Below are 22,599 nucleotides of genomic sequence, written 5' to 3' on the forward strand. Positions count from 1 at the left end.
CTTATGCTTAAAATGCTTTAAGTGGCAGCTTCATTATATTTGCCATCTCTTGATTATTTAAGAATAAATATATTTTTGCGCTGTCTGTAACACATCGACTTTAGTTATGTGCAATGTGTGTGTACAATATATATAGCATTTCAAGTATTTTTTTAATACAACGATATGGTGCATATTTGATATAATTTTTAAAAACGTTGTACTATTTCATTTTTACAAAATACACTTCAAGTAACAATTTTTTTCGATTAGAAATCGATAAGTCTTCATTAAACTTCAATAATATTTTTTTATCACAATATTTCAATCACCGTCCATCCAATTTTTTGCATTATTTTCTTTTGAAAATTTTCATTTCAATTTTAACTGATTGTTTTTGTTGTTTACTGTCTCTTTGTCCCCAAAGAGCAATATGTAAACTGCAGTTGTTCGTGAAAGATTTCAATCACCACAACATATACATATATATACGCTTATTGTCATATAAATATATCTTTGATACAACAGTGGTAGTATTTGGTTTGTTACATGTTAACACTACTGTATTCAATGTTTTACTTTAATCTGTTTTAAATTTCATAAGTCGCTATGTTCTAGAAATACCGGTGTCTAACTGTAGCGCCACCAGTGATAGTAATCAATGTTACCATGTATCCAGTCCAAGTAACTTTGTACGCGAGTAAATACGTTGGGGAAACCTCTTGCTGAACAGTTGTTGATGAGCCAGGACATGACACCGCCGAGATAGTAAGTTCCATTCACTTCACACATTAAAGGACCACCAGAATCGCCCTGAAATTAAAAATAATATAATATGATTAAATAATTACATTTTCCTTCTATGTTAGTGTAGTTTTTATTCAAACATACATTGAAATATATTGCATCTTGACTGCTTCCGTTTTCTTTTCTTTACTAAAATAGTCTTTATCCTAAATTATGCAACCATGTTCTTTTGGTGGATCAGATACACCCAACAGATTATAAATATAAATGCACCAAATTATAAATCGATCTAGAAAGTTTCATATAACGTTGAGAACCATGCAGACAAATTAGATTTTCAAGTGTTCAGATTTATCAATTTAGTTTTAAACTTGCCTACCTACTTTCAGTTGCAAACGACAATATATAATTTTACTATAGAAATTCCTCCATAGACCACGTCCTATTTTCAATTTGAGGTGCATTGACAGAATTGTTAGAGCGTCGGATAAAATGCCTTCTCGTATTTGTTTATGTATCGAGTTTCATCAACAAAGGTCAAATATGGTTTTCATTCATTTGTGGTCGACGAAACAAAGTACCAGCCAAGTAATGGAGTGTAGCCCTCTGCCTCCAGGATTTTTCATGTTCCGTTGGGCTAAGGATGCTAAGTCAGACAAGGTATCTGTGTATGCTCGTGGCTACATGAAGCAAGTCTTATTCGACTGCGAGAGACGACGAGGTTTCTTCAATTTATTTTTTTTTAGTGTAATAGTCACGCCCGGTGCTTAATAAACGAGCAAAGCTCTTTTATGGATATAGATATATTTACGTATATGTATTTTTTATGTGAATATGTCTAACTTCGTAATCTTCAATGTTACTTCGGTTCATTTGATAGTATATAGATTTTTTTAGCACGCCGATGTGCCTCATATAGATATGAACAGTGGACAAAGACTCAATGCCTTTAGATATATCTAAAAAAAAAACAGCAGGGCAAACGAATAGGTTCGTTGCGTTCGTTGTCTCTAGTGTGTGTATTCTACGCCTTTATAAATCCTAACCTACCGTCCCAGTATAGCACTACGCTGATTTTGTTGCTTCGACCCTTCAGTTCATTAGAGAGCAATAATCTCATCAACTTGCAGATTTAAGCTCCCATTAAAGCTGCACATGGTGCATAAAATTCCCAACTTCCCTACATCTTTCTTTTTATTTACCAAAATCTTTTTCTTGCTAAAGAGAATAGAACTTCAAGCATCGTATGCCAGTACCATCAGTTGTTCTCCTATACTACAGACGATATATATATTCTTTTATTCTTTTATTTTATCCAGTCATTTGACATGCGGCCATGCTGGGGCACCGCCTTATTGGGTCTTTAGTCGAAGAAATAGATGCCAGGACTTATGTAAGCCTAGTACTTATTCTATCGGCCTGTTTTGCCGAACTGCTAGTTCCAGGGACGTACACACACTAACATCGGTTGTCAAGTGATAGTGGGGGCACACACACACACATACACCCCCACACGCACCCCCACACACATAACGGGCTTCTTTCAGTTTCTGCCTACCAAATCCACTCACAAAGCTCTAACTGGCCCGATGCTATAGAAAAGACACATGCCCAAGGTGCCACGCAGCAGAACCATGTGTTTAGGAAACACACGCCTGTATGTATGTATGTATGTATGTATGTATGTATGTACGTACGTATGTACGTATGTACGTATGTATGTATGTATGTATGTATGTATGTATGTATGTGTGTTTGTGTGTGTGTGTGTATGCTGTGTAAACTTGGATGAAACTGTCGCAAACACGAGAGCTAGAAGCATCTGTAACGTGAAATACGAAATCTAAGGATCTCATTTGATTTTGACTGGAGTATACTTACGTAGCAAGCGCCGGTGTCTCCGTATCCAACACACACTTGTTGGTCTAAAACGCTGATATCCACTCGGCCCCACATGGATTTACACGCTCCGTTCGGTACAATGTTGACTTGTAATTCGTTCAACCCATTCGTTTCACCACTTCCTGAATGCAAGGACGAAATATTAAAGTGTTATTTTTGTTTAAATGAAGGGATGGTTGGGGAAAGCATGAAGACATGTAATTTCGACAGAAGCCGATAAAATAATTACCGACAATATGCAGTGCCGACGATACGGCATTGCATTATAAAATTATAATCTTTTTTCTAGATATCTCAGACAACTTCGACATCATGATCCTTATCTTCTTCTTCTTCTTCTTCTTCTTCTTCTTCTTCTTCTTCTTCTTCTTCTTCTTCTTCTTCTTCTTCTTCTTCTTCTTCTTCTTCTTCTTCTTCTTCTTCTTCTTCTTCTTCTTCTTCTTCTTCTTCTTCTTCTTCTTCTTCTTCTTCTTCTTCTTCTTCTTCTTCTTCTTCTTCAGGCGACGAGCTGGTAGAATTGTTAGCACACCGGGCGAAATACTTTGCGACATTTCGTCCGCCTTTACGTTCTGAGTTCAAATTCCACCGAGGTCGACTTTACCTTTCATCTTTTCGGGATCGATAAAATAAGTACCAGTGAAATACCGGGGTCGATGTAATCGACTAGTCTCCTTCCTCCGATTTTCACGCCTTGTGCTTTTAGTAGAAAGGATTATTATTATTGTTATTAAGGCGGCTCTTTACGTTCAAGATTCGAATTTTGCCGTAATCGACTTTCCTTTTCATCTTTTTAGGGTCGATAAAATAAGTACCAGTTGAACACTGGGGTCGATATAACCGATTAGTTGCCCCCTCCTCCAAAATTGCTGACCTTATGACAAAATTTGAAACCATTAAGGCGACAGTGAGCTGGCAGAATCATCAACACGCTGGACAATTTGCTTAGCGTCATTTCGTCCGTTGCTAACGGACTCCAAATTCTGCCGAAGTCGACTTGTCTTTTCATCCTTTCGGGATCGATAAAATAAAGTAGCTGTTGAGCATTGGGATCAATGTAATCGACTACCCACTTCCTTCTAAAATTCAGGCCTTGTACCTTTAGTAGAAAGGAGTATTATTATTGTAGTTGTCTTTGTGAGGAGCGAATGTTTTTAACAGAGCTCTACATGATTGTATGTGGAGGCGCAATGGCCCAGTGGTTAGGGCAGCGGACTCGTGGTTATAGGATCGCAGTTTCGATTCCCAGACCGGGCGTTGTGAGTGTTTATTGAGCGAAAACACCTACAGCTCCACGAGGCTCCGGCAGGGGATGGTGGTGAACCCTGCTGTACTCTTCCACCACAACTTTCACTCATTCTTTCTTCCTGTTTCTGTTGTGCCTGTAATTCAAAGGGTCAGCCTTGTCACAATGTGTCACGCTGAATATCCCCGAGAACTACGTTAAGAGTACACGTGTCTGTGGAGTGCTCAGCCACTTGCACGTTAATTTCACGGGCAGGCTGTTCCGTTGATCGGATCAACTGGAACCCTCGACGTCGTAAGCGACGGAGTGCCAACAACAACATGATTGTATGTTAAGACGTTCATTTAACGAGTTGCTTTGTATATTCTAGCAACTAAGAACTTTAAAGCATTTTAACATCTACTCATCACTCTGAGTGGCAGGGGAGGAAGTGCAGAAGTAAGGTTCGTTTCATATATTTAAACAGACTTTCATATTTCTACAAAGCATTGTTTACTACTGATTCAAAATTACCAGCGCTGGAGGAATGAAAAGAGGTGCTTTACACAGAAGCAGAAGTAAGAAACCCATCCATAAATTCAACAGATTAATGGAAAAAGAAAATAAACAGAAAAATGTTGACAACTGAAATTAAACAGGTAAACACATTTATAAAATAAATATTTTACAAATAAAAATGAGAAAACAAATAATTGAAAACGTTAATTTTAACAACAAAGACAACAACAGTAACAACAGTAACTCCTCATTGGCAAGTGTTGCAAGCCAGAGAAAGACACTGGGCTAAAAAAAAAGGAAGAAAGAAAGAAGAAAAGTGGAAAGTGTATGTTACAGAGGAATGGGTGAGAAGGGAAATAATGTACACCTGTTTCGGAGTGGGTACTTCAATATAGCATGTAAGAAACATTTAGAGAAAACACTAGCCGGTGTGTGATACAATACGTGGTTTATCGACCGTTGCAGAGCATTTGGAAGCATGTTTATCCCCGAAGACATTGTAAGAATATAGGCGGAACTGGTACACCATACATCTATACACATACTGGTGCCACAACATATAGTGGTTCAAAACTCTAGGATCACCACTAGGAACATCAATACGGACGTTGACCGGTAACTCTCCGTAACTTCTGTGATACGATGGTGAGTGCGAAGCTAACTTGCAACAACATGTAGATGCGTGGGTCTACATGAATATGTATAATTTAATGGCATCCAAAGAACACAAGGCTTTGCCAGAATGGTCCCCATTGCGAGGAAAGATAGGAAGACACCTCGGCACACGACCGGTCAGCCGAAGACGGGCGGCCCACGAGGGCATGGCTATGCCACCGAGACCGGCGGCCCGCGTGCAGTAATGCGAATGCTGCATTGTATGCTATGCCAGTTGTGTGCCCTCTCAAAAGTCGGATTAAAGTCAAGCTCAACAGGGTTTTCTTTTCCTCGTCGATCCGTTCAAGGCCGTTCTCTTGACTGTGGTTTTGCCAGAATCGAACTACTCTTGGCTTTTCTGTTCAAAGGAGAACAAGCAGAAGACGAAAGAAGAGAGTGAACAACAGTAGAGGCAGTAATACAACAACAATCCTTAAGAGTAAGAAACATAGCTTCTACTGGTTCACTAACGGTTACTATTCCGAGGATAACCAGAGCGGGAAAAAAAATCACTTCTAGATTGGAGTTACAAGCAGCATGGACCAGCGAAGAAGCAGAATGTCAGAAAGTCAAGCGATTTAGTTGCTCAGCTTAGAGCTGGCCAGTATTACTACTCTATTGTCTTATACTAATGTTGAGGTGGGGGGAACAGTAAAAAAAGAAAATAAAGTATACTGAGGGGAGCTCACCCACACTGAGTGCCTTAAGTTTACGGAATCAGTGATTTGATCAATTTGATGTTAGAACTGAAAGAGAATCAACCAATTAATATGTTGATTGCAGGCGAGATAGAGGATCAGTAACAGGTTTCTCAAGATACATGTTTGCAAGTAATGTAATTAACATGAAGTTCAAAGTTATCTTCTTCGCTTTTCTTGACAAGGATTAATCATTAATGCTAATGATTTTCTCTGTGTGTGTAATAGACTAACCTTCTCACCACAAAAATTTCAGGCCTTTTGCCTATGGTAGAAAAAAATGATTAACGGCAAAAGGAAACATAGAAACAAAGACAGAAATTGATAATAATAATAATAACAACAACAACAAAAACAACAACAACAGCAACAATAATAATCTTACAGAACTCCAACGAATTAAAAACTGAATTCAACTCCAAAAATCGCATCGAAGCCATTAACACAATGACTCTTCCAGTAGCCCAATACAGTTTGAACATCATTAACTGGAATCTTACAGAACTGCAACGCCTGGACAAGAAAAGAAAACTACTAAAATCTAAGAACATGCTCTACTCAAAAGCAGACGTTGATCGTCTGCACCTACCTAGAAGTAATAGGGGAAGAAGAATGATGCAGGTAGAACTGAGCTGTAAGACCTCCACAATAGCAATGAACAAGTACTTATCTAGTACAGAAGACTGGAAACTGCCGCTTATGTGCAAACACGAAAGCAGTAAAAAGTCACATTCTATTGTCAAGGAAGCTTGCAAATTCGCAAGGGAACTTGGCATTATCCCTGAATTAGATGAAGAACCTGAAACCACTGCCACAACACAAGCAAAACGGATCAAACAGACTGCAAAAAAGAACGGGCAGAGATAAATTGAGGAGTGGTCAGTCAAAAACCACTGCATGGACAGTATATACTTCGAAGCCGAAATGCTGATGTAGACCAAGTAACATCCCGTCAGTGACTGAGAAGCTGAGGACTGAAAGCAGAGACTGAAAGTTTCATATTGGTGGCACAAAATCAAAGCTTGCTTACCAAAAACTAACAGGCTATCGTTCTGACCCTAAATGCAGATTCTGCGGTAAATTTGATGAAACAATAGACCTTTTCGTCTCGGGATGCCCTATGCTGACACTAAACGAATACTAAAATCGCCACGATAGGGTAGGACAGTATTTACATTGGAAAATATGTAACACTACAAAATCAGCACTCCTGCTTACTGGTATGAACATCATCTTGAGCCAGTCGTTGAAGGTAAAAATGTCACGATCCTCTAGGATTTTCCAGTCAACACCGACAGAAAAATCCAGGCTAATCGACCAGACATAGGCATTAAAGACAGAGAAGAAAATACTTGTAAACTAATAATTGTAAGGGTTCCCACTGATAAAAATATATCTGTAAAGGAATTTGACAAATTAAGTAAAGATAAGGACCTGAAAATTGAAATACAAAAGATGTGGAAACTTAAAGTGAGAACCGTTCCTGTTATTGTGGGTGCCCTAGGTATGATAAGAAAGGGATGTCAGAAACATCTAGATAAATATCCCAGGAGAACCATGTCTCAGAAAAATCCTAAAGATTGTGCTGACAAGTACTGCCCACATCCTTAGAAAAACACTATCAATTTAAATGTATGCGTTGTATTACATGAAGATATTTCGCTACTGCCCCTACCACTTGCCCTCCCCAAGCGTTCAGTAATTCTGTAAAATCTCTTGGCCTTCACTCGCTCTATGACGCTGGGTGTGTCTCGGCGAGTGATTGTAACAAACATGCAGATTAAAAGTAAATAACAACAACAACAACAACAACAACAACAACAACAATAATAACAATAATAATAATAATAATAATAATGATAATAGTAAACATAACGAAGTCGGAAATAGTCATTGCACATGAAATACAGATAATGTTTAAGTATCAAATTTTACCTCTAGTTTCACCCCAGCCACTGATCCAGCAATTCTTTTCTTTGAATAACTGAGTTGTCTCTAATGGCGGTAAACAAGCCATCCGAATGTTAGTATCGTAAGTATTAACTGGTTCATCAAGTTGTAACATTGCAATATCATTCGGGAAGTTGCTGGCCCGTTCGTAACCGGGATGCTAATAGATGGAAGTAAAAGGATAAAAAAGTAAAAAGAACGTTAGAAGAAAAATTGAAACAATTACATTGGAAATTGTGTTAAATAAATAAATAAATGGTTATATTCGTAACTAAACTCGAACTGAGATTCGTTTATAGGCAAAATAAATAAATATAATAAAAATAGAAAAAAACAACTTTAAAAATATTGAGGATCTAAGCTTGGTGAATGAACGGGATGATCTCTGTCTGTCATGATATTTTTCTGTCTCTTCCTATCTTCCCCTTTCTCTCTCTCTCTCTCTCTCTCTCTCTCTCTCTCTCTCTCAGACACACATATTTATATAATACATACATACATACATACACAGACACATATATTTATATATATTTATATTATTTAATAAACACAATATATGTTTTTATGTTCTACCATTAGTTTCATGTGCTGAGAACTTATCAAACAATGTTTTATAACACATCTAGTGTCCCGGCACACACACACAGACACACACACACACACACACACACACACACACACACACACACACACACACACACACACACACACACACACATACATGCAACATCGATTTTCCAGAACCTTTGGATCCAAAGTCTTTCCTAATTACTGATTTTCCCGTCCAGGGGTGATTAACTTGGTCAACACACTCTAAATTAAACGAACATCAAATAATTAAATTAAGTAATTAAATGAAAAACAGGTAACTGGTACCAGTTTATTAACATTATACTGTGCAAGGTACTAATAACCAAATCTGGCGGCTGTGGAAATTTCAAGCAGCTACTCGTACACTGGTGTATATATATATATATAATAATAATAATATATTATTATTAATATCAGGAAATCAATATTGGAAAATTCATCGGAAAGATATATACATATGTAGAGTAATTGTTGTATTAAAACTATATGTAAAAATCTATGTAAATATGTATAAGTATAAATATATAATATAATAATAATAAATATGTCAGTTTAAAAATTTTGAATTAGGTTTTAAATTATCTTACGATCGTTTCACATATATACATATACATATATATATATATATATTCATGTACATATATATATATGTATATCTACATATATATATATTTATAATCATAAATTATTACTAATTGACGATTCCCTACCCTGCATATCTATATATATATATTTATATATATACATGTGTATAAGAAGGGATGTCCACTAAGTGGACATCCAATATGCTAGAAAGAGGTCATCAACGACCCAACCACAAAAAAAATAATGTTCTCCAGAAAAATTTCGCAAAACACCAGAACAAGACAACATGAGAAATATACAGAATAAAGAATTAATTGTGTATACCGCGCTTTCGAACATTAACGTTTTACTTACGTAACAACATCCGTGTTCTCATCAGCACAATCGTTCTAGAATCAATATAATTTGCAGAACTATACACGAATTATCTTCATGAAATAAGAATTGCGTACAGTTCTACCGATTACATTGGGGTTATTTTTCAAAATGCCTCAGCTCTGGCGCGCCAAATTCCGGAAACAATTCTGCAGAGAATAATTCACTGCAGTATATGTTGCCGGCTGGAGAACATAACTATTTAAATTATTATTTATATATAGAGGGTGATAAATTGAATATTAATTCAATTTAAAATCAAGTGGCCTAGCATATAAAAAAATCTGAAAATTCAGAAAAATTACACCACATGTGTATAAGAAGGGATATCCACTAAGTGAACATCCAATATGCTAGAAAGAGGTCATCAACGACCCAGCCACAAAGAAAAATAATGTTCTCTAGAAAATTTTCGCAAAACACCAGAACAAGACAAAATGAAAAATATACAGAATAAAGAATTAATTTTTCTTTGTGGTTGAGTCATTGATGACCTCTTTCTAGCATATTGGATGTCCACTTAGTGGACATCCCTTCTTATACACATGTGGTGCAATTTTTCTGAATTTTCAGCTCTTTTTATATTCTAGGCCACTTTTTAAAATATTTATGTATATATATATATGTATATATACATATACATGTATATATATATATATCTATGTATATATATATATGTATATGTATACATACATACATATATATATATATATACATACATACATACATATATATATATATATATATATATATATATATATATATATATATGAAAGAAGGTTTGAAAATGCACTTATTTTTTAAAAATATTTATTTACTTAACCGGTTTCACTTTTTTAGAAAAAGATTATCAAAAGTCTTTGAGAATAATAAAAAATGTTAAAAAACAGTTTGAGTATTAAAATGCATATATACATTCTTTGATGATAAAATATATTTAAAGTATAAAGCTTTGTATGAACTTTGTAGTGTTACATACTGATTGTCTCCGGCAACCACAAATCATATTCCCACACGCATATTTGCATACATATGTACACACACATACAAACACCATACGCCTGTTCCCCAGTAAAAATGTCACACACACACTCAAAAGAAAAACACACACAATACAATCCCAACAATCACAACAAACACTCACAAGCACACATGCACAGAAGCATGCACACACAATGACACACCTCCCCGACAAATACAAGCCACATAGACGCACTCACACAAACACACGCACACGTATACACATACATACTGTACTAACAATACAAACAAAACTAATCACTCACAATTACAGCGCACACACACATGTACACATATACACCAGGAAACTACACAAACCATACCCACATACACACATACACAAACATACAAACGCATACCCAGTACCAACATACACGGAACACACATGCACACACATACACATCACCTGGATAAGCCCAACGTACAAGGACACCTAATAAATACAACACACACATACATGCTCACACACACATGCACCCTCATGCACACACATACAGTTGCTCCCTCACACACACACGCACCACAATGACAACTCAAACACAAACATACTTAGAGACACACACAAACTCACGTACACACACATAACACCCCCACCAACACACAACACAAATAGACATACGTACACATACAGACATACACATACATATGAACCATCACACACACATACGGTTGCTTACACACACACACACACCACAAGGGTATTTAAAACAACACACTCACTCAGACAGAGAGAGAGACACACACACTCACGTATACACACACTCCCACACTCACACAAAACACTCCCACGCACACACACAGATGCACACATACATACACACACATACGCACACATACGTACACACCCTCACACATACATACGGTTGCTCTCACACACCCACACACCACAAGGACGATCAAAACAACACATACACACTCAGACAAAGAGATATACGCACACTCTCACGTACACACACCTAACATCCCCACCGACACAAAAAACACTCAAACACACACTCATATACACATTCCACAATAAACTCTGGGACCAATAAAAACGGCACACACACACACACACACACACACACACACACACGCACACACACACACAAACACACACACACACACACGGACACAAACACACATATATACACACACACATAGAGATGTGCACAAAACCAGTCCCAAAAACCAGTGAACCATGACAGACTGTCACAGACCAACCAAAAATAAAAATAAAAAGATCCTCTTTAACTCTTCTTCCCTCCCACCCCAGCTAGCCAGTCATACTGTCTCTTAAGACAGTAAAACATTCCCTCAATACACACAAGAGAAAAAAGCCAGGTCAGTTCCTCCTCAACTTCATTCGATTATCAAAGAATATGTATAAGAATATGTATATGTATTTTTCCATATGTGTATTTTCATACACTGTTTTTAACAATTTCACCTTAATATCAGAGAATGTGTGACAATCAGTATGTAACACTACAAAGTTCATACAAAGCTTTATACTTTAAATATATTTTATCATGAAAGAATGTATATATGCATTTTAATACTCAAACTGTTTTTTAACATTTTTTATTATTCTCAAAGACTTTTGATAATCTTTTTCTAAAAAAGTGAAACCGGTTAAGTAAATAAATATTTTTAAAAAATAAGTGCATTTTCAAACCTTCTTTCATATATATTTCCACTCGCACGGTATTCCACAACTTTATTATATATATATATATATATATATATATATATATATATATATATATATATATATATATATATATATATATATATATATATATATATATATATATACATAAATATATATATGTATATATATATACATATATATACAAATATATATATATGTATATATATATGTATATATATATATATATATATATATATATTTATGCATATATATATGTATATGTATACATATATATATACACACAAACATATAGACACCCCCCCACACACACACATACACACACATATATATAGTAGAACCTTGCAGTACGTGAGTACGTGTGCCCCATTGTACGAGTAATTTGCTGTACGAGCCGAGACTCGTGCGAATTGAAGTACGAGATTTTCCTCAGTGAGATTTTCCTTAGCTCCTCTTGTGGGATATGCTGTCTATCAATTCTTGCGCGTTGGCAAAGGGAATTATTGGTTTCTCCAATATAATTCTCCTTGCATTTGGGGCAAGCAATGCAGCATATGAAATTTTGTGTCTTGCAGTTCATATTTGCATTTACTTTGAGTAAGAATCCACTCTTAAATTTTATGTGGGTGTCCCCGTCTATATATTTGTAGTTAGTGTTGTTGTTGCATATTTCACATCTACCGTCTCCGCATTCCTTTACGGAGAATTCTGTTTCATTCTTTGATGTGAATTTAACTCTTGTTTAGCGTCCACAAGGAAACCTGTGGCATTGAGCAGTATATTTGCTATAACGACATTTCTGCTTCAGCAACTCAGCACTGAATCTGTCTGAAATGTAATGGAAAATATTGATGTTCAGGTCGCAAAAGCAAAGTTTGAAGGGAATAGTAGTCATTTCCACTGATTTCTAGATAGAAGCAAATAGGAAATAACAGTTACTGACCAAAGACAAAAATGTTACAGTGTAATTAAATAGGAAAAATAGATGATTTCTAATTCACTATAGCAATGCTTATTCAGTGCATGGGGGCTCATTGTATTTTGTCGTTAGTCCGGAGTAATATCCCTTACCTTTCAAATCATATACTAACATATTATGCTATTAATCACATATATCGTCAGTTCTGCTCCATAAGACATCTAAGTTAAAATTCTCTTTAACTCTTTGCCTTTCCAAACCATTTCCATAAATATGTCCTACACATCCACGCTTTTTTTGTATGTATGTAGATGCTTCTTTCCAGACTTTTAGTTTGCAGGTGTTGTACACGTTCTGAGTAACATATAGGTTTACTTTAATAAATCCCTAGTTACTCAGGTGGTAGAAAAAAATCGGGATTGTGTATCATAAGTGATATGATGCATGGACGCCAGGGAAATACGTACAATGTATCACGTGATACACAGCACAGGCAAAGGAATAAACACAACCTAAACTATGTGTAGAGTTGATATCTATAGGATAAAAGAAATAAAAAATTCATTAAAAGTGCACAAATCGCTTGAAGTATTAAAGGTGGAAACAAGAATAGAAGTAGAAAGTAAAAGATGAGGAGTGCAGATTCAAAGATACGTGAAGGATTAAACTTACACTGATAATTCTTGATAGTTTGCGATAAACTTCAGACCCACTTTTCACCTCTAAGTTTCCCTCAGCCAAGACGACTCGCCAGTTTTTCAAATTGCCATAAAATGGCCTGAAATATGGGAAAAAATAGAAAAGAAGAAAATTAGAAATCAATAAAGAACAATAACAAAATAGATTGATTGCTAATGAAAATATGATGGTTTCTATGAAATGTTTCAGATGACTTCTAGGAATCTTTTGGTTTTTGCCTTTGATTTGTTCCAGTCATTGGCCAGTGGTTATGCTGAGGCACAACCTAGAAGGGTTTAGTCGAACAAATCGATCCCAGGACTTATTATTTTTTTTAAAGTGTGGTACTTATTCTATCAATTTCTTTTACCGACCCACTAAATTACAGGGGCGTAGACAAATTAACACCGGCTGTTAAGCGGTGAGATGTGTGTCAAGCACAAACACATACACACATATACGGCGGGCTTCGACACAATTTCTGTCTACCAAATCCACTCAGGAGGCATTGGGCAGCTCGGGGCTATAGTAGAAGACACTTGTTCAAGGTGTCGCGCTGTGGGACTGAACCCAAAACCACGTGGCTGCAAAGCGAGCTTCTGAATACACAGCCATGTCTACAACTATGGGATAGAGGTAAACCTATTTTTCTCTCCCCCCTATAAATTTGATTCTCTTTGATTATGTAAAAGAACCGCAAAAACCTGATGCTCAAGCAAACACATCAGCAACTCTACATCATATATTTATGAACAAGGCACGTTTTATCCCGAAAAATCTTTAATACCTTCTGGTTCATTATAAAAATGCTAATTCAGTGCATGGAGGTTCATTCTATTTTGTCGTTAGTTCGGAGTAATATCCCTTACTTTTCAAATCATATACTAACATATGTTATTAATCACATATATCGTCAAAACTATTTACAAAGCTAAGATGACGTACAAGTACTGAGTTTACTCTCTAGGTTTAAGTCCAGGAATCTGAAACAGTTATATAAAATATGAAATGCGAAGAAAACAAATGTAAATATATTCAGTACTTATTTTCGCATACACATTCACTATTCTACACCTAAAACAAAAAAGGTAAATTTCCCATTTACTAACACAGTGCAAAAGTCACAATGGTCCTTATTTCTCCCATAGAGTTTAGATATTCTCAGTTAAAATATTAATGCCCACGTCTGCTTCTCTTTTATCGCATTTATCATGTCTTACTTCTGAACAATGCCTCTTCCACCACATAACGTTTAACTTTCTGAGTTCTCATAACCCCACTTTTTGCTTTTTCCATTTAATAATCTACTAAGGATAATAGTAAGAAATAACAATAAAAGATGTTTGTTCTTCTTACTCCTTTCACTCTCTGAAAAAAAAAAAAGAAAAAAACCCTCCACAAAAGACGAAGGAAGGATATGCTTAGAAACGCCCTATCCGCCAACAAGTAATCGCTGTTTTCTTTTGTATAAGTGCTTACATTTGCTGTATCCGTGTGCTATTTTTGTCCTTTTGACAATACCACGTACGCCTCTGAGATAGCTTTTGCTATACGTTATAAATGTTCAATGTCTCCGTTTTCCGCAATTATATGCTGCTATCACTCTTCGCTATCGATGTATCGTAGTTTTAACTTAATTAATCTACTTTTCCCCACATCTTATTTACACATTTTGTTGACGTTTCAGCGTGATCTTGTCAAAACTGCTTTTGTGGCCACCGACTTTCACATGCTTTTCTATGTTACATTCACAAATAACAAGCAAAGCAAATATGACACATCAAAGTGGTGTGAAGGACTTCTTAAGGACCACCACCTCTATTCGGAGTCGATTTTACTGACAGCTCTGCCACTTGGACTTTTATGAGTGAACGATCCAAGGCCCTCTTCAGGGCCGCCAAGTTTAAATTGTTACCATCGGATTCATCTTTGCTGGCAGCACCGCTGCTGAGATAATTCAAAGTGTACGTTAAAAGACTCTCTTCACGGACACCAACTATAAATTGTTATCACTGGATTCGTCTTTTCTAGCAGCACCACCGGTGAAACTTTTAAGATTGAACGATTCAAGGCTCTCTTCAGGGCCAGCAAGATTAAATTGTTCCCATCAGAGTCATATTTGCTGGCAGCACCGCCGCAGAGATATTTCATAGTGAACGTTCAAAGGCCCTCTTTAGGGCCAACACTTGTAAATTGTTACTGCTATTGTCGTGTTTGATAGAAGTCTTTCGGTTCATTTGAACGGCTATTCCATTGAGAGTTATACCGGGCAACATCGGGTACCTCTGCTAGAAAAAAAATATAAATATACACATAAAATACTTACATACATGTATGTATATGTACATAATATATGTATAAATATATGCACACACACATAATATTTGATCATCGTGGGTTCGATTCAAAAACTGGGCGTTGCTCTGTGATCATTTCGTCATCTGATATGTGGCACACGGTGCACCTGTACAGGTAATGTCGATTTGATGGGAGGGAGCGAGCTTATGTGCGCACAAACATTTGATCACTATAAACAAAAACTCTGTGTGGTTGTTCGCCAAGAAATTGCCGAACCCTCATACACCATCTAACGACGGGAGAGTCCATGACATGTATGTATGTATGCATGTATGTATGTATGTATGTATGTATGTATGTATGTATGTATGTATGCATGTGTGTATGTGTGTATGCATGTATGTATGTATGTATGTATGTATGTACGTATGTATGTATGTATGTATGTATGTATGTATAAATGCAGATTTGTATATTTTGTTTTATGTATGTATTCTCATGCACGTAATTGCCTGTTTAGACATTCTCATATATACTTAAATGATAAACTTCTGGAAAGTTTTACAGAGTTTTACAGTGCCAGTGATGGCTGCGATCTGTAGTCTTGGAATCAGCTTTCTCCTTTCTGGTTTTGAGAAGCCTAATTTCTCAAGATTGGTACTTAGGCACTGTGTTACAGTATGTATGTATGTATGTATGTATGTATGTATGTATGTATGTATGTATGTACGTATGTATGTATGCATGTATGTAGTACGTACGTGTTTATGTATTTATGTATTTATGTATGTATGTACGTACGTACGTGTTTATGTATTTATGTATGTATGTATGTATGTATTATAGGCGCTGGCGTGGCTTTCTGGTAAGAAGCTTGCTTCCCAACCGCATGATTCTAGGTTCAGTTCCACTGCATGGCACCTTGTGCAAGCGTCTTCTACTATAGCCCCGGGCTGACCGTGAGTGGATTTGGTAAACGGAAACTGAAAGGAGCCTGGCTTATATGCACACATGCATACGCTTAAGTGTGTCTTTGTGTGTGTGTGTGTTTCTTCCCCACCATCGCTTGACGACCGTGTTGGTTTGTTTACGTCTCCGTGAACCGAGTAGCTCAGCAAAAAGAGGCTGATAGAATAAGTACCAGGGTTAAAAATGTATTGGGGTCGATTTGTTCGAACTAAACCCTTGAAAACAGTGCCCCAGTATGGCCGCATTCCAATGACTTAAACGAATAATAATCCTGTCTACTTTAGACACGAGGCTTGAAATTTTGGGGGACGGTTAAGTCGATTACACCGACCCCAGTACTCAACTGGTACTTAATTTATCGACCCCGGAAGGATGAAAGGCAACGGTGACCTCGGCGAAATTTACTGAAACAAGTAAAAGTAATGATTATATATATATATATATATATATATATATATATATATATATATATATATATATATATATATATAAACAAATAGTAAATGAGTATATGCATATATACGTACAGGTATGTGCATACCGACATCCACCTGTATGTATAGGTGCATATCTGGGCACAGGACATTGCAAACAAACGTAGACGAGAACACACGAGCCACATAGATAACATTCTACTTCATCAGCTACCCACGTTTTAACACCGGCGTTTCGACGAGCTTGGGCAGGACGCATCGTTAAAACGGCTCGTCCCATGGATCGCAGATTAAATTTGTATACGCAAATTAAATCTAGCCATGGAGGAATGTAGTGGCGGACAAAAAACAAGACAGGAAAACAAACAGAAAAGGCTTTACGGCCAGACGAGAAAAATTATGTGTGTATGAACGCGATGAGGCACGAACCCGAGAGAGACAAAGTGGTGCGTGCGTTGCTTGGCGAAAGCCAAGGAAGGAAAGGATTATTGACCGGAAGCATGTGACCATGCCGGTAGAGAGAGTGGTAGAGGGAGAAACAAAGGGAGGAAGTAGAAGAATAGGTGAGCAACAGGGGAAAAGAGAAAGAGAGGAAATACGAGGGGGAAAAAAGAGGTACGTAGTAGTAACAGAGGAAGAACGAGAGGGGTAAAGCGAGATACGTAGTAGTAAAGAGGAAGAACGAGAGGGGGAACAAAGAAAGAGAAAGAGAAAGAGATAGAGTAGCGTCGGAGGATGTGAGTTTACGAAAACTTATATATATATATATATAGCATCTTATTTGGCTTTCTAAATGACCAGCAAACACTGGATTCCAAGTCCAAAGTCACATCAAGGAAATCCTCTTGAGGCTAAGAGAATTCATGATGTGGGTGAGATCGTTCCTTAATCCTTCGAGTGACAGTCAGTTTTCCCCCTTTCTGTCTTTCTCTCTATATATTTATACACGCACACATACAAGTATGCACTCAAACATGGATGCACACAAACTTACACGCACGCACACACACACACACACATACACGAACATGCACACACGCACGCACGCACGCAAGCACGCACGCACGCAAGCACGCACGCACGCACGTACGCACACACGCACGCACTCCCTAGAATATCTGGGAGTGATAGTTTCATTAATGGTAGAGAATGGCGCATCTATTCAAACAATAGGAACAAGCCTTGATAAATGCGTGTTTGTTAAATGCTGGATTCGCTATTATGGCAGAGAGAGAGAGAGAGAGAGAGAGAGAGAGAGAGAGAGAGAGAGGAAGGGAGACTCTATGTACTTCTGGGAAGAGAATGATTTCTTTTATTTTCTAGTTTTCTCTCGGTGGAAGAAAAAAGAGAAGTGCAATATATTAATATTAATATACATTAATACTACCAGAATATCCGTGGATGGTCCCATATTTTTATCGAATGATTTTACATTTTATATTCATATCTAACTGGTAAATATATTTAATCATTCGTAAATGTGATGCTTTTTACATCTACGAAGTCTTGATATGACTACAATTTGGTGCCTCTTCCCTCCCACAACCAACTTTGTTTCGTCATAATCCTCTTTAAAGTGCATATTTTAAAAGTGAATTTTGCAGATTGTGTTATGTTGATGTGTGCGTGTGTGTGTGTATTGTTGTTGTTGGGTGTGTGTGTATGTGTGTGCGTGCGCTTGTACATGTGTGTATGTATGTATGTATATACGTTTGCGTACATATGTATGAATGTCTATGTATGTATGTGGTTTGCAAACGATGTCCTTCAAGGTATTTGCTCTGCATTGAGTTAAGACACATACTTGCCATTCTCGCTGTCTGAAACATTGCGAATCAGTGATTGGCCCGTGGGAAACCAGAAGACAACGTTATTGTTTTATTGTTCTCATTATGTGATATGGAAACGAATGTGTTTACATTGTAACAATTTTATGCTTTAAAACTATGGACTCCTTTGATTACTATTTTACTCCGGTGGACACCCATAGCCATTCAAATTCCTATTTTGTTCTCTATACTTTCATTCGCATACGCTAACAAGAACCATATAAAACTATGTTAAGCGTTGGAGATAGATATCTAGCTGTTTCTGGCAATAAGTACATCTAAAGCAATTTTTTTTCATGGGCCCTTAAAATAATACTGTGGATCCCCATATTACTATTTTGCTTGCGTGGATTCCCCCAAATATTATGTGAATCCCAGGGGCCATATGGACCCTTGTTAAAAACCACTGCTTTACAGTGCCACTGATCTAATTTTCTATTCCATCTTCACTCAACCATATCACGGCTGTTACTGTTGCTTAGACCTACGTTAGTTTTGATCGAACAGACTTATCGTTAGAGGCATTAATTCTACCTACAACCATTCTAATTTTTCCGCTAGATGTACTGTATCTAGGACGACATCAACCAACGTGTTTCTTTTATAAACTTACCTATAATTATATAAGTTTGTATTTAAAAAATCTATTTAATACACGTTTATATTCAAAACCATATAGTAATACAATATTATCTCTTATTTTTCTGATATTTACACACGATTTTATACATTTAATAACCAAAGAATCGTTTATTCTACATATCTAGAGTTCTATGTGATTTGTCGTTTGTTGGAGATTTCGTTACTATTTCTATAAGATAATATTAACATATAAGTATATCTTAATGGGCTTGATGATATATCTGTTGTTGATTTTTTTAATTGCTATCATCTCTGTTGTAGTAAACCTATCATCAAAGCATTCCAGCCGCCACAATTTCATCTTCATTTTTTTCAAACGAAATTATATCTGAGACTACATTAATTGATATATATCACTTATTTTTAAAACAGTACAGTGTAATATAAGGGGGATGTAGTTACTATTTTTAGTAATCGCATGATCTCTCTCGATCGTCCTCGATGTAGTTTCAGAAGGAAAGATCTGAGGACGTGAACACCCTGCGAGCAGATTTTAATTCCTTGTTGAAACCAGCTCATTTTTACGAAACCAATAATGCCCTACATTATGTTATCATCTGCTCTCCAATGTACAAAAGACGGCTAATTGGCGGTCTTAGCTACGGAGAAAGGTGCAGTTTGCCCTGGGCGAGGCTTTTATGAGGTGGCACTTTTGGAGTGCTGTATAAGCCTGTGTAGGTTGGTGGAAAACACTCTACCTAAGCCATTGTGTTAGAGCGTCGAATACATTGCTTTGCGGTAAGCGTTCCGATTTTCTGCGTTGTGAGTTCAAATCTTGCCGAAGTCAATTTTTCTTTTAGGACCGATAAATGAAATACTAGACTTGCGCTGGAGTCGATTTTTCTTTCTCAAACCCTCTTTTTTTCCCTCTGTCCCTTTCTCCCTTGTTAGAAAAGATCGGGTATCGTCAGATCTAAAAACACCCAGGAGGCAGTGTATGTCATGAGAGAGCCCCTTCAACCACACCAAAGAATTTAGGATCCATTTACTTACTTAAGCCTACCGCTCCTTGTGAAGCATAGGCCATTGATGACTTTTTCCCACTGTTCTCGACTTTGAGTAGTCCTCTCTCGGGTTTTGTTGGTTTTGAATTGTCATTGATATTTCTGTAACTTTGCTTTTTCTAGATAGGAGTGTTGGCCCTATGCAAACCCATTGTTACCTCTAGAAAGAGATGGCCCATATTAGTTCAACTTTTATCCTTTGATCTGCCCAGCATAGGAAGCCATATCAAGAGCTTGAGCTTCGATGGCATAGCTCTCAGGGTCATTGATAAACACCAGCCACAACACCACAACAAGGACTGGACCTTCTGATGGATGGCATGGTAAATTTGTACCTAAATAAGAAAATATTTCTATAGATAAATGACTTTGAAGAGCCAAGGCAATGAAGTATTCATAAGTTAACACTGTTTCACTGACTTTCCATAGCAGTGAAATGCTTCTAATTATATTTATTTCGTGCGCGGACAGGAAGCAGAATGCACTCTTGCCGAAGGACAAGAAGTCGAACGGACACAATGCCGAACGGATATAAGGCCGAACGGACACAATGCCGAACGGACATAAAGCCGAGCAGACACAATAATGTAAAAAAGAAAACATTCCCACCTACATAGTTTAATGACAATTTTAGTCTGTCAAATGTTCATCTTGTAGGAATAAAATGATCATTATATATTCTAATTTTTGTATGTCTTTTCGGCATCTTGTCCGTTCGGCATTGTGTCCGTTTGGCTTCTTGGCTTCGGCTTCTTGCCCTCCGGCAAAAGTGCATTCGGCATCCCGTTCGTGTACTGTACGTACGTACGTACATACGTATGTATGTATGTATGTATGTATGTATGTATGTATGTATGTATGTATGTATGTATGTGTGTGTGTGTGTGTGTATGTATGTATGTATGTATGTATGTATGTATGTGTGTGTGTGTGTATGTATGTATGTATGTATGTATGTATGTATGTATGTATGTATCTATCTATCTATCTATCTATCTATCTATCTCTCTCTTTATCTTTATCTTTTATTTGTTTCACTCATTGGACTGCGGTCATACTGAGGCACCGCCTTAAAGTGTTTAGCTGAACAAATCGACACCAGTGTTTACTTTTTTGTAAAGCTTGGTACTTACTATATCGGTCTCCTTTTGCTGAACTGTTAGATTACACCGACGTAAACAAACCAACACCGGTTGTCAGGCGGTGGTAAGATCAAACACAAAGACATACACACACACATGCTGTGGCTCTCTATAAGTAAAAATATCTATAGGCTCCCATGCCAGGGGTCTATTACGTTGTTAAGACGGCCTTGACTTGACTGTTCCACTTTTTTTTCTTAATCCTAGTCTCATTTGAGATATTTGACAATGTATAATAACAAATATATCAGCATAATTAAAATTTCAGATTATCCGATAAATACTGTGTAGTGCGTCATTGATTAATTAATTAATTAATTAACTACGTTTTCAGTGAATGCACTGTTATGCAAAGAAGGGTATATCTACCTTAGTTGACATTTGGATTGTGCCTGATATAAATAACTATAAGCCATCAACCACTCGGTGAGCAGATAAAATGAGTACTTGTTATCTGATGAGTCTCAGACATAAAGATTGTCTCTTGGTAGTAACACTGCTTCTGTCGCTATTAATTATTTCTTAATAAGCCCATGGTTATTTGTGACATCAACACCTGAAGAGATACTGCAGAGTGAGATTCGGCTGTTATGTCACTGCCGGAAGTCTTCAATCGAGGAGCCCAAAGCAAGGCAAAATCAGGTGCTCCGGCAGTTACGGTGGCTGTAGCAGATGGTTCTCGCTGGTCAGTGGTATAAATAAAAATGCTTTTATCTACCACAAGTCCATATGAGAGGTTCTCATAATGTAACTAACGCAATATTCGGTGTTCTAACAAAACATTCACGTTA

At 36.9% G+C, this 22,599-nt stretch overlaps 1 protein-coding gene across 1 annotated transcript in view; it reads right to left on the reverse strand.

The window, feature by feature from the left end:
* Positions 1-348: 348 nt before the first annotated feature.
* The window catches only part of LOC106877943 (uncharacterized), an 80,549-nt gene continuing 58,298 nt past the window's right edge, over positions 349-22,599 (reverse strand). The window contains exons 3-6 of the mRNA XM_014927023.3: positions 13,485-13,590; positions 7,657-7,831; positions 2,608-2,750; positions 349-792 (exon numbers count right to left, since the gene is read on the reverse strand). Coding sequence (XP_014782509.1) covers positions 610-792; positions 2,608-2,750; positions 7,657-7,831; positions 13,485-13,590 — 607 coding nt within the window. The 3' untranslated portion in view covers positions 349-609. The remainder of the gene's footprint in view (positions 793-2,607; positions 2,751-7,656; positions 7,832-13,484; positions 13,591-22,599) is intronic.

This window comes from Octopus bimaculoides, chromosome 2 (genome assembly GCF_046866305.1).
Source record: "Octopus bimaculoides isolate indiv1 chromosome 2, ASM4686630v1, whole genome shotgun sequence".
NCBI lineage: Eukaryota > Metazoa > Mollusca > Cephalopoda > Octopoda > Octopodidae > Octopus > Octopus bimaculoides.